The 17,397-nt window shown below is 38.6% G+C and overlaps 1 protein-coding gene across 1 annotated transcript; it reads right to left on the bottom strand.

Moving 5' to 3' along the window:
• On the bottom strand, positions 1-4,786 carry nefma (neurofilament medium chain a). The gene is made up of 3 exons (XM_051681655.1): positions 3,576-4,786; positions 2,282-2,406; positions 1-2,155 (listed from the first exon to the last, which is right to left on the bottom strand). The coding sequence occupies exons 1-3, from the start codon at positions 4,617-4,619 to the stop codon at positions 835-837; spliced, it is 2,490 nt and encodes an 829-aa protein (XP_051537615.1). The 5' UTR covers positions 4,620-4,786; the 3' UTR covers positions 1-834.
• Positions 4,787-17,397: the final 12,611 nt, after the last annotated feature.

The following is a 17,397-nucleotide window of genomic DNA, read 5'->3' as shown; positions in this document are numbered from 1 at the left end:
GACGACTCAGATTGTTTATTGTATTTTAATTTGATGTTTATTGAGTGAACGCTGCAGAGAATTCATTCAGATGATTCGAGACATGGGACTGCAAACGGTAGCACCTCATTAACGGTAAGTAGTTAAGTTCAAGTCAATCCTATGCATACAAGAATGTATGTTGCACAATGACAGGTTTATATTCAAATGCACTCATTAGGTAAACATAACTGACAACGGTAAAAAGCATGTTTAAGGCTAAGAGTTCCTTTATGTACTGAGTTGTATATGACCATGGGCTATTTTAACCATCGTCTTCCTCCTTCATAAAACAGTGTTTTATTTTTGGCTCAGTTGGTGTCCTTGTGTTAGTATTTATATAAGGCTGCTTTGTTGGAACACATTTCTCCTACGATCCTGCCTCCCTTTGTGCCCTAACTCAAAGCAAATGTCATTCCCCACCATTCTGCAAGTATTGTAATATTACTGTCATACATACAGTGTTTATTTTTCTATCTCGTGCTCCCCCCTGAGCTGGCATGCAGATGCCACAATCAAGTGACTGCCCCCCACCCCAGGTATTGCAGTTTGAAGAAAAGTGAAAGAATCCCTGACTTCCCTGACCGTATATGCTGCAGAACCTTTAAAGCTGTCACTCAACATGCATTTAGAATTTTAGCTTGCCGCATTTTATGGCTTCTCTCTACGCTTGATTTGTTAAGTCTTTCAGAGTAGTTAATGTCATTAAGTTCATCTGTTGAGCTTTATGATTTCTTTATGATGTTAGTTTTGTGTTGATTGCTTGCTGTGCATTCTCCCCAGTACCTCTTCTGTCATTTATAGCTATGTTTGGGTTTAATCTGCTTCAGTGGCCTTCACTGCTTGTTTCTCCGCAGCTTTGGAGACCACCTTCTCCTGGACTTTTTCCTCTACCTCCTCTCCTTTCTCAGTGACGGTGACAGTTTTTGTAATTTGTTTGACTCCACCTTCGCCAGTGGTAATGGTCTCCACCGTTTTAGTGATAACCACCCTCTGGCTCGAGTCGTCTTTGGTTGGGCTCTCGTCCACTCCATTGGAGATCACCTCTTTCTTATCAGATTCTTTCTTCTCATCCTTCTTTCCCATGTCTCCGTTCATGGTAGTCTCTTTCTTATCAGTCTTTTTATCTTCAGGCTCTTTCTCTGGTTCACTCTTTTTGCTGGTCTTTTCCTCTTCTGCCTTTGAGGAATCCTCTTTAGCCTCGGCTTTTGGTGGCTCTGCCTTAGGGGTCTCTTTCTTAGGACTCTCACTCTTTGGGGAATCGCTTTTGGGGGTTTCTTTTTTTGGAGCCTCTGTCTCAGGACTTTTACTCATTGGGCTCTCACTCTTTGGTGAGGTATCCTTTGGAGACTCTTTTGGGGATTCTGCCTTGGTCACAGTTGCCTTTCCCTTTTCAGATTTGGGCTCCTCCTTCTCATCTTTTCCTTTCGTCTCCTCTTTGGCATCTGCTTCTCCTTTCTTAGGCTGCTCCTTTTTTTCTGGCTCTTTTTCATCTGTTGAACCTTTGTCGCTACCTGCATCTGCTTCATCTTTTTCATCAGCCTCTTCCTCTCCTCCACTGCCCTGTTTCTCTTCTGCTTTCTCTTTCTCAGGCGAGGCCTTGGCCTCAGATGCTTTAGAGCTCACGACAGTCTCCTCAGCTTCCTGCTCTTCTTGTTCTCCCTCTTCTCCTCCCTCTGCATTCTCTCCTTTCTCTCCCTCCTCCTCATCCTTTCCAGCCTCTTCTTCTTCTTCATCACCTCCCTCCTTCTCTCCCTCCTCTGCATCTTCAGCAGGGGCGCTGGAGGCCACTTTGGCTTGGGTAGAGGCAATCACCTCCTCTCCTTCTTCTTCTGCTTCTTCTTCACCCTCATCTTTTTTCTCTTCTTCCTCTTTAACCTCTTCTTCACCCTCAGCTTCCCGCTCATCCTCTCCCTCTTCTTCTGCCTTGGCAGCTGATAACTCCTCTGCCATCTCAGCCAAGGCCTCATCCATCTCAGACTTCTCATCCACTACCTTCGTCTCCTTGATGATCTCCTCCACAAACTTATGTTGCACTTTAAGCTTGGGGGGTTCTCTTTTGACTTTGGGGCCTTTGGTGACGGCCTGGCGATATGGAAAAGTGCTGAAGTGGCTTTCTTCTCCTTCAAGAAGTTTTCTACATATATAGAAAATGCATAAAAGTAGATGGTACAGATTTAGTCTGTTATCGAAATAAAATGGAGACATGATTCCTACGGCGAAGTGCAGATAATGCAGTTTTGATGAATTGCTGTAATATTACCTGTATGCAGCAATCTCTATATCTAGTGCCATTTTAACATTCAGGAGGTCCTGATATTCACGCAGATGCCGTGCCATCTCCCATTTCGTGCTCTTGAGTTCATTCTCCAGCTGGTGGATATTTTCCTGGTGAGTCAGAAACAAATTGTGACAGTTTAGTCAAATATGGTAATCAAAAATAAATCTATTGCTGTGGTAAGGAAGGGAGGCAAGAAAGCAAGAAGGAATGAATAACTGTCTCTGTTATATTCTTAAAGTAAATTGTGTCTATGTGAAAAAGTAAAAAACAAAAACATGAATTCCTCTTTAGGATTCAGATATACAGTAAACTTCATATCCTAAAGTGGGTTTGAAACATTTTTACTGTTACTGCGGATCCATTCTGCCTATGATGCTAATGCTTTCTGAAACTCAACATCAATTAGATTATAATTTACAATATCATTGTCTGGCTCCAAGGACAACCGCTAGGCGGGTTCTGTCTATGTGTATGAGGTTAATGAACCCCTTCCTCTTCTCTGACTCAGCAAACAGCAGAGGAGAGACTGCATTGTGGATGTCTGCCCCTCCTTAACCCTTTCCAGCTTCATACTGCACCCATGATTTATTCATGCATCATATAAATCCTCTTCTGAATGAGTATGAAATTGTCAGACTATAATACTCTGCTTTCCATTCTCCACAATGTTGCGCTCAGAATAAAATGCACTGGATGTGCTCTTAACGGCAACTTTATATCATACTTGAGGATAGCTCTAGCACATTTTGAAAGTCAAATTAATTTATGATGCACTAAAGCACAATTGCACATAGGCTATACATAAAAGCCATACATTTATTCATACACAGTAAAAAGTACCGTGGTACCCTGCAGTTGTTACCTAAGGAGCTATTTCTACCTGATCTAACCCTTAAAATGACTTTTGTTTCTGTAACCTGATGAATTCAGGTTGATTCAGATGTTAAATATTATTTTTGACTTGAGCATCACTAGACTTGGTGAGTTCTCATAAAGATGATAATATATATATATATATATATATATATATATATATATATATATATATATATATATATATATATATATATTAATGCTGAATAACTTTTTAGTACTTATTATTAATGCATTACACATCTAGAAGGCCAGACGTGCATCATTTACTAAAACTACCTTTTAAATGAACTTTTAATAGGTCTATATGGGAAATAATTGTTAAAAAGCTAAATGCAAAAATAAAAAATACAGTAAATGCATATTCTTAATGGTTATTTTGTAAACAGAAGTGATTATTTACCTGTAGGCTGGCGAGATCACTGTTGTGTCGGTCCTCTATGTCATTCAATTGCCTCTCCAACGACTCTTTGGTTCCTCGGACAGATTCCAGCTCGATGGTTTTGGACTGTAACTGGCGGCGATAGTCTGCGATTTCATCCCGTGCGGATTTGATGGCGCTTTTGTTCACCTCGGCAGCCTCTGAGAGTTTAGCGTAGCGGCACACGAACCAGTCTTCAACTTGCTGGAGGTTTTGCGTGGAGTGGCCCTCCAGCTGCGAGCGAATCTCACGGAGCGCTTCGGTGATGTCCACCTTCTGGTAGTCTCTCTTCTCCACTGTGATCTGCGACGCCTGCATCTGCGCCAACAGATCGCTGACCTCCTCTTGGTGGTTGTTGCGGATAAAGGCGATCTCGTCCTGCAGGGACTGCACTTTCTTCTCTAAATCTGCTTTAACGAGCGCTGAATCACCCATGTCCTTCTTCAGCGCACGGATGATCGCTTCTGTCTCCTCCCTGATTCGGGCTTCCTCATCGAAGCGATCCCTCAGGCGCTGGATGTCTTCTTCAATGTGATCCGTGTCTAGTTGGATCTGCGACTTCTCGTGGTGGATCTGCTCCAGCATGGAGCGCAACTCCTGCAGCTCTTGGTCGTAAAGTTCGCCCATCTGAGACTGCGACACCTGCTTCTGCCGCAGTGCCTGGATCTCAGCTTCGATCTGCTTGTTCTGCTGCTCCAGAAAGTGCACCTTGTCGATATACCCGGCGAAGCGGTCGTTGAGACCATGGAGCTGCTCCTTCTCGTTGGAGCGCTTGTAGTCTCCATTGAGGATGGAGGTCTGGCCGAAATCAAGGTTTTCGGCGGAGCTCAGAACAGTTGAGCCATAAGCTCTCGCCACAGGAGCATTGAAGGTCCTTTTGTATGAAGTAGCAGATATCGGGCTAGCCCGGGACCATGTCTGGGAGCGGAAACCGCTGGAGGGGCTGCCGCTACTACGGCCATAGCTCGTCCTAGTCTCCATCACCCTCCGGTAGGGACTTCCTATATTGTCAAACGGGTAACTCATCCGGACGGACGGGGTGTGAACGTGCAGATGGAAAGAAGTGTGTGGAGTAAAGAGGTGCAGTGGATGTAGTGTGTGTGGCTATCTCAGCGCTGCATAGCCGGTCTGCTTGCCTTTATATACTCGAGGCGCTGTTGCGAAAACGCTCTGGCTTGTTTTGACTGGACCATTGATCCGACGATGTGGGAGGGACATAGGGATCTTCATCAGTGTTTCAGATTCCTGGTCAAACATAACAAGTGGTTTGAAAATAATGACAAAAGAAGGTGGAAAAAAAGACACTTAAAAGAACCGTCCCTTATAATGTAACTTCAAATGCTGTTTTGGAAAAAACTTACGCGCCTTAGGGGCCGTTCACACTAAAAGCGGCGCTCCTGCTTGGGACGCTGAAAACACAGCTTGACGCGGCACAACGGTCAATGGCATCCATCTAGCGCGTGTTTTCAGCGTGGAGTTCGGTGTGAACGGCCCCTTTTTACCAAACTTATTCATTACAAGGACGTCATGCAGAAACATTCGACGTGACATCATTGGTACTCTCTGGACAGAGTCTGAACACGCAGCCCAGTAACTGAGTGTCTGCTTTCAGCACCAAGGACAGCGGTCATCAGCTCTAACACGCTGGGCTTCTTGTAGTGTGCTGATCTCACTATGAATTGACACAAACATGTTCTTTTTAAAATGTTGCATAGAGTTAATGCTTGCACAGTCACGTGTGTGAAATGGAAGTGTACTTAGTTAGCATAGTTACATTTCTTAAAAGAGAAACACTGAGCAGATATGTATTTTTCTATATGTCTTGCACCAGCTCAGGAGCTCTATGTATTCTTATATTGCAGTAAACTTTGTCCAACAGTTAGAACGTGTTGTATTCATTTTAAACTTGTTTCTGTATCCATAATTTATGCATGCTATTTGTATTAAGCATTCACTTTAATTTTCAAAATGTGTGGACAATTTATGGCCTAAAAAAATTGGAACTATAGTGTCTTTCCATAGCCTTGTTGTGATAGCATTAATTAAAGGTAGTATGAATTGGTTGAGAGTGTGTAGCACTGCTCTGGTCTGCTGCAAAACAATTCCTTTATTTTCTGCATATTAGAATTCTGACCTTGGCTTTTTGTGCAGGGATGATGAACGGCTTCTCTTCTAGCAACCAGAATCCTGCATGTTTAAAATAGACTAATTATGCATGTCGGGTATGGGACTGGGACTTGTCAGATAGTGCTGACTGGCTCTAACACCTGCCTATGCATAGAATCCACTCTCTTTTTATGATTTTTGCCTCATATGACCAGGTTTTTAATTTGTTAAATTATACAATAACCCTTGACAGGCATATGATACATCTGCTTTATTGACCTCTCCCTCTTTCAAATAATAGGCTATCTGAGAAAAATGAGCAGGAAGGCTTTCAATATAGGCTTATAATAATATTCAGACATGCCAAGGATCCACAATGCTTTATAAAGCATTTTACAGAGTTAATTTGTATCGGTATCATCTTACATAGATTCATAAAAAAAAAAAAAAAAAAAAAAAAAAAAAAAGCACAATAACTAAATAAACGCTGGAACCTTATTTCAAAATTTACATTCAGATACCTGAATGCCCAAGAATGTTGAAATAGTAAAAGTGTTAATTTCTTGATGCAGAACTGCAGTTGTTGTAGAAAATTGAAACAAATGCTTCATTAGGAGGTATTCACTGGTAAAAATCATGAATATCTTATGCAGACAGTTATTAACTTGTAAATACCTATATTTGCAAGTGCAGCACACATTGGGACAATCGCAGAGTTCAGTTGTATCACCAAAACTTCAAAATGATTTATCACAGTGCTCCAGCCATTCCTATTGAACCACAAGAGTTTCATAGGACAATACATTTATCCCTGTGAGAGGAATACAATTAAATATTTCCATTTAATTATAGGGCTTATTCTATAATCTTAGTCACTGAATTTGTTATGTCTGAGCATTGGAGTGTGCAGCCAGCTTTAAACTGCACAGTCTGCGTGCACTTTTGCAGAGCAGCAAAAATAGCACTATACTGAACTCAATTACCTTATGTCTCTACTGTCCAGGACTCTGATTGCCCAGCCTTGAGTGAAGACCATCTCTTTTAAATGTGCAATTCATGAGGAACAGGGTATCTGTTGCTCAAGGTGCTTTTGTGGTCATGCAGAGTAGTACGGTTTAAAATTCAATGCAGGCCACCAGTATTGCTGCAGAGCCCGCCCGCCCTTACAGTACCAGCAGTGATCCATAATTGGCGATCCAGTGATCCAGCTTTTATGAGTAAGCTTTATTACAGGCAGTGAGCATATGGGCTTAGACTCAGTTTATCAATGATGAGGCACGTATGCAGAGAGAGATGCCTCTGATTTATTAATAGACAATGCTTGGGGAAGGTATATAAGGCATACGTTCCTGTAAGTGACTTTCCTAAGAAAGCATCTGCCAAGAACAGAAATGTAAAGGTAGGGGATCAAATAGGATTTAGAAACACAGGAAGGGCATTTACAGTAATTCATGAATAGGGTCTATCAATAGCATCCAAAGTGATTTTATGGAAAGACAAGGTCTGTTATTAGCTATTAAAGTTGTCTTTTAAAAATGTTAATGTGAGTAATTACTGGGTGGTATTACTGGGTGTCTACACTTGCAATGTTTTTAAGGTCACCCTTAAAGGGATATTACTGAAAGATCACATAAAAAATAAAATTCTGTCATAATTTACTAACCCTCATGTTGTTCCAAACCTGCATGACTTACTTTCACTTTTGTATGGAACACAAAAAGAGATGTTGGCCAGAATGGCAATGTTCAGCTTCAGGTTCAGGTTCAGGTTACTTTGTTTATACCCATAGGTAGATTTGGTCTGCAGTGAGTGAGTTCACACATTTTGACACACTTTTTTACAAACAGCACAAACAGTGTACAACATGATAAAAAATGCTCCATGTTCCAATCAACATTTAAATACAATATATAAATAGTTAAATAAAATAGACATTGCATCTATATCATCATCTTAGCAATGCTGCTACGACTTGTTCAACTGAGTAATAGCTGCTGGAACAAAGCTGTTTTTATACGGCTTTATTCATGTTAGTCATCATTCACTTTCATTGTAAAAGTGGAAAAAGATGCAATTAAATTAAATGGTGTCTGAGGCTTTCATTCCCTAAAATTCTGCCTAACGTGTCCTTTTGTGGTCCACGGAAACAAGAAAGTGGATGAATAACTGATGACAAAATTGTCATTTTGAGGTGAACTTTCCCTTTAAGCCCCCATTTTTACCATGTTATATTATAAATATTTTTACCATACAAGAAAACTGTTGTACTACAAAAAAATCCATTAACTTTTTAATGGGCAAATATAGAGCTGTTTACCACTTTCTCTCTCTCTTTCTTTCTTTCTTTCTTTCTTTCTTTCTTTCTTTCTTTCTTTCTTTCTTTCTTTCTTTCTCACAATTTAAATTCCTTCAATAAGACTCAGCCCAAGGGTGTTGAGATGTTAATTACTTGCAGTTGCTGTAGATTATTTAACCAAATGCTCTGTTAGGAGGCATACAGTGATAAAAGTTATTATGAAAGACAGTTAGCATTAGCAACTTGCTAATTTCCTATATTTTCCTAAAGCATGAACAAGGAGGTTTAATGAATGAAAATGTTCCACTTACATTTTCAGGACATTTGGGTTGCAAAATAAGCTTTTTGGTACAAATGCAGAGTAGCAGTGCATGAAACTGGGTTGATGCTGATTTAAATTTCTAGAGGATACTGTTGTTAAATCAGCCCTGAAGGGATTCTTATAGTTCCCTCCCTTTTGGTGAGACTTGATGACTCAGCAGCAATCAATAGACAATGTGACAAGAAGTGGTTAACAATTTGAGAAGCATATGGAAATACATTGATCTATTGGTAGGGATTCATTCAAGGTCCCACCTAACATCAAGGAAACATTTTCCACTCCTTGCATTATTGTCCTTGAAGTGTTTTTCTGCCAGCCTTGATTTATTCATGAGAGAGAAAGAGAGAAAGAGTTAGAGAAAGGGTTCATGTATGTGTTAGTATGTGTTGCGTGAAGAAGGCACTGAACGTGTGTAATAGATTGAGAGACTGCTGCTGGTCTCTTTTTAGCTGTGATTTATGGCTGTATTCTGATCAGCCCCCCAAGGTAGTTAGCAGAACGATGTGGAAGCAAAGAGCAGCATCATATGAGTAGCAAGCCATAACAATCCATGTCATGGACAAATTCCAACCCTCATTAGGTACACCTACAACATGTGTATACACTCATCAAACTCAATCAATGGGCTTGAGAGGTGGCACAGTAAAAAAGGTCTTTAAAGCATTGGACCACCATACCAATTTAATAGATGTTGTTAAGCAACCTAGTTTGTCTTGTATTTGAGAGTGTTGGGTAATTCATAGTGATCCATGACAAATTACAAATTGATTCTCAAAAATTATTATCAGATTACTTTGAGGATTACTTCATGAGAAAAGTAATCACATTATTAATTAATTTAATTTTAAGTTACTTGAAAAAAATAATTCCGCTCAACAAATTCAAAATGTGTTTCCTCGTTCATTGTCCCTTCAGTTGTTACAGAAAGACAGATGTTTAAATTGTATTCCACATAAATATTATTTTATAAATATGTGTAACCCAAGCAATGTTCTTAAATGTAATTAACTTAATTCAGAAACTGACATCTGATTACTAGAATTTTAATTGTAACTTTTTAATACTGAAAGTAATTATATAACAGTAACTAATCAGATTACACCAAACACTGGTTATAGATATGAGCTGGATAAAAGCATAATATACATTGGGGTTAAAAAGTCTGAGACCACATTGAAAATCTGGGATTAAAACTGAATTTAAACCTGGAAATAAACTGAACGTTTTCGGATTTTGATACATTTAAACAAAGTTGACAGTATTAAGAAAGAAAAAAATGAGATAAGATTCTGCATGCATTTCTAGGTCATTAATCAAATGGTAACATATTACAATAAGGTTCCATTTGTTAACATTAGTTAATACTTAATGTATCATTAAAATAAATTAACAATATATTTTTTGCAGCATTTATTAATCTTTGTTAATGTTAGTTAAAGGGACAGTTCTCCCAAAAATGAAAATTCTCTCCTCATTTACCCTTATGCCATCTCAGATGTATATGACTTTCTTTCTTCAGCAGAGCACAAATGAAGATTTTTAGAAGAATTTCTCAGCTCTTTTGGTCAATACAATGCAAGTGAATGGGTGCCAAAATTTTGAAGCTCAAAAAATCACATACGTCAGCATAAAAGTAATCCATAAGACTCCAATGGTTAAATCAATATCTTCAGAAGTGATATGATAGGTGTGGGTGAGAAACAAATCAATATTTAAGTCTTTTTATTATACATTCTCCTTCCTGCTCAGTCAATCTCCACTTTAACTTTCACTTTCTTCTTCTTTTGTTTTTGGTGATTCACATTCTTCATGTATATCGCTCCCTACTGGGCAGGGAGAAGAATTTCTAGTAAAAAAAGACAAATATTGATCTGTTTCTCACCCACACCTATCATATCGCTTTTGAAGATATGGATTAAAGCACTTGAGTCATATGGATTAATTTGACTAAATACGAAGACATTAACAAACTCATTGTTAATTTTCCAGTTCAATTTTTCACTCAAATTGTTATGTGGACAATAAAATTTGTACTGTTTTTTATTTATTATTTTTATTTATTTATTATTAAATTAGCAAAATAGAAGCATTTTCACCAGTGATCTGAGACTTTTGGACCCACTGTCATAAAGGTGTTCTTTGCAAGGCCATTTCTCATTGGCAGAGATCTGTTTTTAATGAGATGCCGTTTGATTGAATATACAACACATTTTTTTCCAGAAATAAACTGAACAGATAGCAATGTCAAAGAAGGTGGCAAGATTCCGTCAGCCAGCTTATCATGAAACATCAGGTCAGTTTTCTTACTCTTACTTTCTCTTACACTTACGTGTCTTTCTCAACAAATGCCTTTCAGCAGAAGGTAGCTTTTAATGTACTGGGCTAAAATGAATACAGGAGAAACTGTGCTCACTCACAAGACTAAGTGAATGACTAGGTGCAGTTTTCCTCAAAGTTATTGAACACTCCCTCTGACCCCATGTCTGCCAGGGATGGATACCCTAAATCAAGTATCTTTGCATTTTCAAGGACAATGGAGGGGCTTTACCATCAGTAGAGAAGAGAAAATTACTGTAACAGCATAAAAGAGGATGTTTTAAGCACTTTCACAGCTATATATTTTGTCTTGTTGTTTAAACTCTCACTGAGGTGGCTGTCATCTTTCATCTAGTATCTAATATATTTATACTTTCACAGATTTTAATTTTTTCTGATGCAAATGTGACATTGCAATGCAGAGAGTAACAGAAGCTGGGTTACAATGAGGTCATGGCTGAGATTTAGGGATTCCACAGCATCATCTCACATGGGGGTGCAGAGGAGGCATTAGGTTGGGTGCAGAGGAGGTGGCTGAGTCATGTCTCCCTCACAGGGGCACTATGGTGGAAGTGATGATGTCAAAGAGAGAGTCTGGTGGAGGGGCGTATGGATAGAAAAGGGAGGGGTTGCCCAGGATACGCAGTTTATCTGCAATGCATCAGCAACTCCCCGGCTCCTTATCATTCTCCCCTCCCTTTCTCCCTCTCTCTATGATTATCATCCTCAAACTTTAATAATGCAATAAATACCAATACTACATATAACATAATCTTTTTAAGACAGCTAGAAATTCATCATGTTTCTAGTACATGGGCAATTTTATAACATACTGAAAATCCAAGGGAGCTCAGCTTGTTCTTTGTGTCCTATGTAGTTCATAAGTTAGTTTCCTCTATGGGTGGACTCCCCCTGTCATGTGACTGAACTAACCAATCTAAACTCAAGTCCTTCATCAGGTGAGAGCGTTCAAGGAGGGTCATCATATCAGTGATATCTGTGTCAACAAATTGCCCCTCTCATGGGACAAGAAAGGAGACCGCTTACCCTTCATAGATGAGATTAGCCAACAAAAGATGACTTTCACCAAAAAGGACCAAAACACAATGCAGTCCATGAACACACACACAGACAGCAGCTGCTCACCCAAACACCATGTACAGGCATTCATCCGAACACACAAACTCACTAACACATGATTCATGACTCAAAAGCACTCAATACAAAATCTATCTTATAACTGCGATAAACATTCATCCATTTAAATCATGTGGTAACAAAGTTGTTTGTAATTGCTCCTACTTTTTATGTGCTTACATTTTATGTGGCTAAGTCAGTGCACAGATCAGTCATTATTTTGTAAGATTGTGGAAGACGTGCTTTACCTCCTGATAAAATGGCTATACCCAGCAGACCAAAATAAATGACAGTTTTTAAAGAGTGATCAACTAAAATAAACTAAAGAAGTAACAAGTTCTCTCTCTCATATACCTTTTCTAGTTTACTTACAACTGTCACTATATTTTATTTTACTTTATTTTCATATTATTTTGCAATACTGGTATAGTTAAAATTTTATTTGGTTCTTAATATGTATTTATTTACAATAGTGTTATTTAACATATTTTTCTGCACTATTTTTTATTGTACACAGTTATGCTGCAAATGCTTTGTCAATACAAAAGCAGCTTATTTCATGCCAATAATGTAACAAACAATAGTGAGAGAAACAGACCCAAGAGAAGAGGAACAGTTCAAAGGATTTATTAACAGTAATAATGAGCAGTCACTGGGTTGAGGAATGTAGAAAATCCCAAAACCGTCTGCAGCCCTCCTGACACCGTCTGCAGCCATCTCCAATGGCGTACAAGGGGCAATCAGTGAAGAGTGTGTTTGTAGGATGAGTGTGTGCATTGTGGAAGTCAGGAACAGATTCGTAGAATCTTCCGTTGAAGCTTATTGAGATGCAGAACAACGGCCAGCAGAGAAGAGTGAACTTAACTCCCAACACGCGGGCAGAGACGAGGTATCCTCCGTGGAAGACCAGCTGACATGCAGCAATACTGGAAGGTAACCACACACCCGACACACGGGCAACCAACAGATACATGAGAGAGGACCATCTAGGCAGAGAGAGTGAGGTTAGTATTCAACATCAAACAACAATCTAGCAAAGATACTAAGAACACGATGGGCTTAAGAAGGGAGTGAATTAGGGGAGAACAGGTGTTGCTCGGCACGCTAATCAGTGGCATGATCAGCGTTCCCCCGGGAACAATCAGTTTTCCCATGGAAACGCCGATCATGCATGCTGGCCGTGCCTGCGAGACATGAGGGAGAGAAAATGACAAAACAAAACAAACCAACAAACTCACCGGAGCCATGACAAATAAAGCACTAAATTGACATTTGAAATCGAAAATTGAGAAAAGGAGAAAGAGAGATAGTATTCAACATAAAAACGTCTTAAACATGAAAAGAAGTCCTTTGCATTTTAAAAAGTCAAGCCTTACAATCCCATTCTTGCACACGCATTACTATTGTGTCCATTGCTATGGTTGTGTGTTTGTTGTTACTGGGACAATGAGCCAATCCGTGTGGGAGTTTTATTATGCAGATAAACTTTATTGGGTCCTTTGGCTGTACTATAAATATAGACAGTGAAAGATCTATTTGTTGAATATGCTTTGCAATATCCTGTTAATAATTACCTCTATGTCTTTCCCTACACCTCTCTTTCTTTCTCCCTCAGGTTCAAGGATGATGCAGCACTGTGCAGTGAACATACTGATTAAAACTGAAAGCATGCTAGGAATAACATCCCTTCTATTTTCTACAGATGAACAAGAAAAAGAAAAATACCTCAATGGAAATTTTGATGAGTGACATCATGTCTCTGACTTGTTTCTTCCATCTTGTTCTTCTGTTTTTCTGTTCAATCATTGCAGACAGCTCTCCAGAGATCAGTTTTCTGCAGTGTCATTCTGTTCATTTCTTTTCTCACAGCTTCTTTTTCTTTCTCACTGATGATTTTGTTTTCCTATGCTGGCCTGACTATATACTGTTTAAAGTAAGGATGCATACCATGTTTCACACATTGAGTTTTTTTCTTTTTCTTTTTTTTGTCCCAGAGATGTATTAATACAATTATTTACACAATCTTTCATATTAACATACTAAACTGTTCCCAGACCCCCCAAGGGACCCAACATGGCCAAAATAATGTAACCTGTGGGGTCCCCTGGTGTTTCGTCAAAACTAAAATACTAGAAACATCAAATTCAATTTATTTTTTTCAAATGTTTTCGGTGACACAACACGGCATTGCCTGTTTTCATCAATAATCCAATACAGATTTTTTATGGAGGGATTTCTTATGAAGGTAAATCAGTAGCAAAACTCGAGAGCTTGCATATTTGAATTTGAGAACTTGTACAATAAATATGTGTACTCGTAAGTTGAAATTTACACTTACAGCACCAATGTGAAAACTTGTAAAATAAAAATTTGAAGTTGAATGTTGCCTTCTGTTCTCACAGACAATAATTCAAAGCTTGTGTTTTGAATTCACAACTGTAGAGAAGTAGTCACAAATGTGTAAAATGACATTCACATAAATACAACTACAGACACAAACTTGTATTACCGTACTTTATTTCATTTTCGCAGTACAACCACAAATCGGCACTTACAACCTTTCAAATCTGGCACTGCAACTTTAAATCTTCACGCCTTGACTTTTGCAAATATTTTGTGAAAAACCTGTAGCAAAACTCACTTGTGCACTTGTAAAATCCTGATGCGAGATAGAATAAGGCTATGTTCGGACAGCAGGCAAATCAGATCTTTTCAGGCAGACTGTCCGCACTATTAATTGCAAGTGATCAAATCAAATTTGCGCGTTCAGACATAACCAACCTATCTGCATGGGTTGCTTTGGTAACGACGTAGGCGTACCCATGTGACAATGCTTTCAAAACAGATGTGGGAAAAATGGAGGTGCATCATCTCGCTCTCCAAATAAGTACCCTGTCCAGTCGCGGTGCACAAGAAAAACTCAGCGACGGAGGAGACTGGTAAATATTGTGATGTTCCGTGCTGCAGTCACTGATTTTTGACGTCATCTTTGTGTGTCGCGTTAAGAATGACGCAAAAGACCATTTAAAATCCGATTTGAGCAGCCAGAGTGTCCAGACTGAGACGCATCTGAAAAAATCAGATTTCAGTCGCATTTGAAACCACCTCCCAATGTGATTTGAATCAAATTCGGAAAAATCAGATTTCATGTGGTTTTTTGCTGTCCAGATTAATAAAAACTCATCTGGATACAATCTGGATATGCAAAAAAATCAGATTTTTAGTGGCAGTCTGAACAAGGCCTAAGACAAGTGTTCTGCAGGGGAGGGGAAGGTGCAATGAAGTTGTTTTATTGGTTGATGCCTAGCCAATGAATGCCACCAGTGTGGATAATTTTTGTTTAATTGCATTACATTTATTGTACCCTTATGTGCAGTTTTGCTGTGCAGTTTTATGTTGCCATGGATTGTATTGTGCTGTGTTGCACTTACAGTATATTGTAGTATATTGTGCTGTGCTAAACTATACTGTGCTCTGATGTGATGTCAAAAGTGGTAACCTGCAACTGTTACCTTTAGGAGCTATTTCTACTTGATCTAACCCTTAAAAGTAGATTTGTTAGCATAACCTAATGTGTTCAGGTTGATTCAGAATGTTTTTATTTTTTTCTTTTACTTTAAACCAGTTCATTTATCATGTTACCACATGAAGCACATTTGTTAGGTTAACATTTTTTCAGTTTATCTTGTGTTGGACTGAGTTTCATTTGTTGAAGAGGTGGCCTCATTGTCTCATATGTTGATATCCCCACTGCATCTGTCTGTTTACAGGCTCCTAAGGTCTCTCTGCCTCCCAGCAGCTGTTTGCCATAAATAACAGAACAGACAGTCCCCCCACTCTTCTCTCGCTAATGTGCTTTTGTCTCTGCTAGAGTCAATAAGACAATTAATGTTTTTATGGAGGCACAGATAAAGTTCAATATATTTCTGAAATTCATTTGGATTGCTGACTTTTTTACTTTAACTGTCTCTGCTGGATCCCTACTCTCACTGCTGGAAAATCCTGCTTAAATGAATAGTTCATCCAAAAACTAAAGTTGTGTCATCATTTACTCTCCTTCATGTTGTTCCAAACCCATATGACTTTATTAACACAAAAGATGTTTCACAAATATGGTCATGCAATTTCGCCATTTTACAAACACCATCCTTGTGTGGTAAAGGATCAGACCAGTTATATTTGGGAATCAATGTCACAAAAACTGCCTCAGAGTTATCGCTAAAACAAAAGTGCATTTTGTAGCTGAGTACGAAAGCAGTTCACGAAACTTAAACTATTTTTATGCTGCTAATGCAGTTGGATTACATTGTGAATATGAAATGACATGTATTTGGGAATTTTGATGCGTTTGATGGACAAAACCCCTCCAACAACAAAGTGGCACATGGTTAAATTACACACAGAGTGATAATTCAAATAATACTTAAAATGTGTCCATCAGGAATTAAGAAAGTTAAGAAAACATGTAAACATATTCAAATGCTTCTTTAAATTTGACGTTGAATCCTTTGCAGTTGACAGGATATTAACTTTTGGAAGGGAGAGTTTACATTGCACAGTGATATTTTTTCCCCGTGTCGCATTAAAATTTAAATTATTTCTGTTCTATCTTCACCTGGCTTATGACAAGTATCAGGTCTGTGTGCAATTTGGCAACCCTCCCCCTCTCCCTCTCTTCCGAAAACATTCGAAGAGTTACTGAACATATATCATAGTTAGGCTGAGTGAAAAATGTAAAAGATTTAATAAAAGAGAAAAAAATTCCATATAGTGATCAATTAACTGCTGTTGCCTAAATAACATGTAATCATGTAATCCATAAGAAAGTAGCTGTAGTCCGATTATGAGTATTTTAAAATGTAATTTAATCCAATTACAAGTACTTGATTTTTGTAATATGATTATATAATCCAGATTACATGTAATCAGTTACTATCCAGCACTGGCTATTTGTTAGTCTCAGTCACCATTCACTTTCATTGTATCTTTTATATCATGCAATGAAAGGGAATGGTGACTATCTAAAATGTCCTTTTGTGTTCCATGGAAGAAAGTAAGTTATATGGGTTTGGAACAACATAAGGACGAGTAAATGATAACATAATTTTCACTTTTGGGTGAACTATCCCCTTAAACTGGATTTTTTAACAGGGTTCCTGTTTGCCTCAATTATATAATGATTACGTCAGTATTCAATACATATTCATACCTCTTTATGGAAAATCATTTTGCAATATTTCTTCAGATGCAGGAATAGAATGAATTAGAGTTTGTAGATTTAAAAAGAGAAAACAGGTTATCAATGCAGAAAACAGCTGAGGGCGGAGACATTGAATTTTCTGTAGGGTGGTAGTAAGAGAACTGGGTGGGATACTGTACTGACTAACATTCGGATATTAACATTCTCTGTCTCCTACCTGCAGGCACATTATATGATATTTAATCAAAAGCTGTTATGCAATGCTGTCTCACCTCGTGGGGCGGAGGGAGATATATGGATGTTATTAGTTTTATGGCAGAGAAGGGCAGCCAGCCTGCCTCATTGCAGCCCTGAGTCACACCCAAGGAGCACTGGTCAGCCCATAACAACACGCAGAGAAACATCTGAGAAACATAATACGGTGTAA

Source organism: Myxocyprinus asiaticus, chromosome 40 (genome assembly GCF_019703515.2).
Source record: "Myxocyprinus asiaticus isolate MX2 ecotype Aquarium Trade chromosome 40, UBuf_Myxa_2, whole genome shotgun sequence".
Lineage (NCBI taxonomy): Eukaryota > Metazoa > Chordata > Actinopteri > Cypriniformes > Catostomidae > Myxocyprinus > Myxocyprinus asiaticus.
Note: the sequence above shows the minus strand (reverse complement) of the source record. Positions and strands in the feature narration are given on the sequence as shown.

What these genes read in the sequence shown, in the direction of transcription:
- nefma (XM_051681655.1), bottom strand. Translation starts at nt 4,619, where the DNA reads ATGAGTTACCCGTTTGACAATATAGGAAGTCCCTACCGGAGGGTGATG. An exon ending in GTGATCTCGCCAGCCTACAG is followed by an intron (nt 2,407 to 3,575) that starts GTAAATAATCAC and finishes CTGACTCACCAG; the next exon opens with GAAAATATCCACCAGCTGGA. An exon ending in ATAGAGATTGCTGCATACAG is followed by an intron (nt 2,156 to 2,281) that starts GTAATATTACAG and finishes CTATATATGTAG; the next exon opens with AAAACTTCTTGAAGGAGAAG.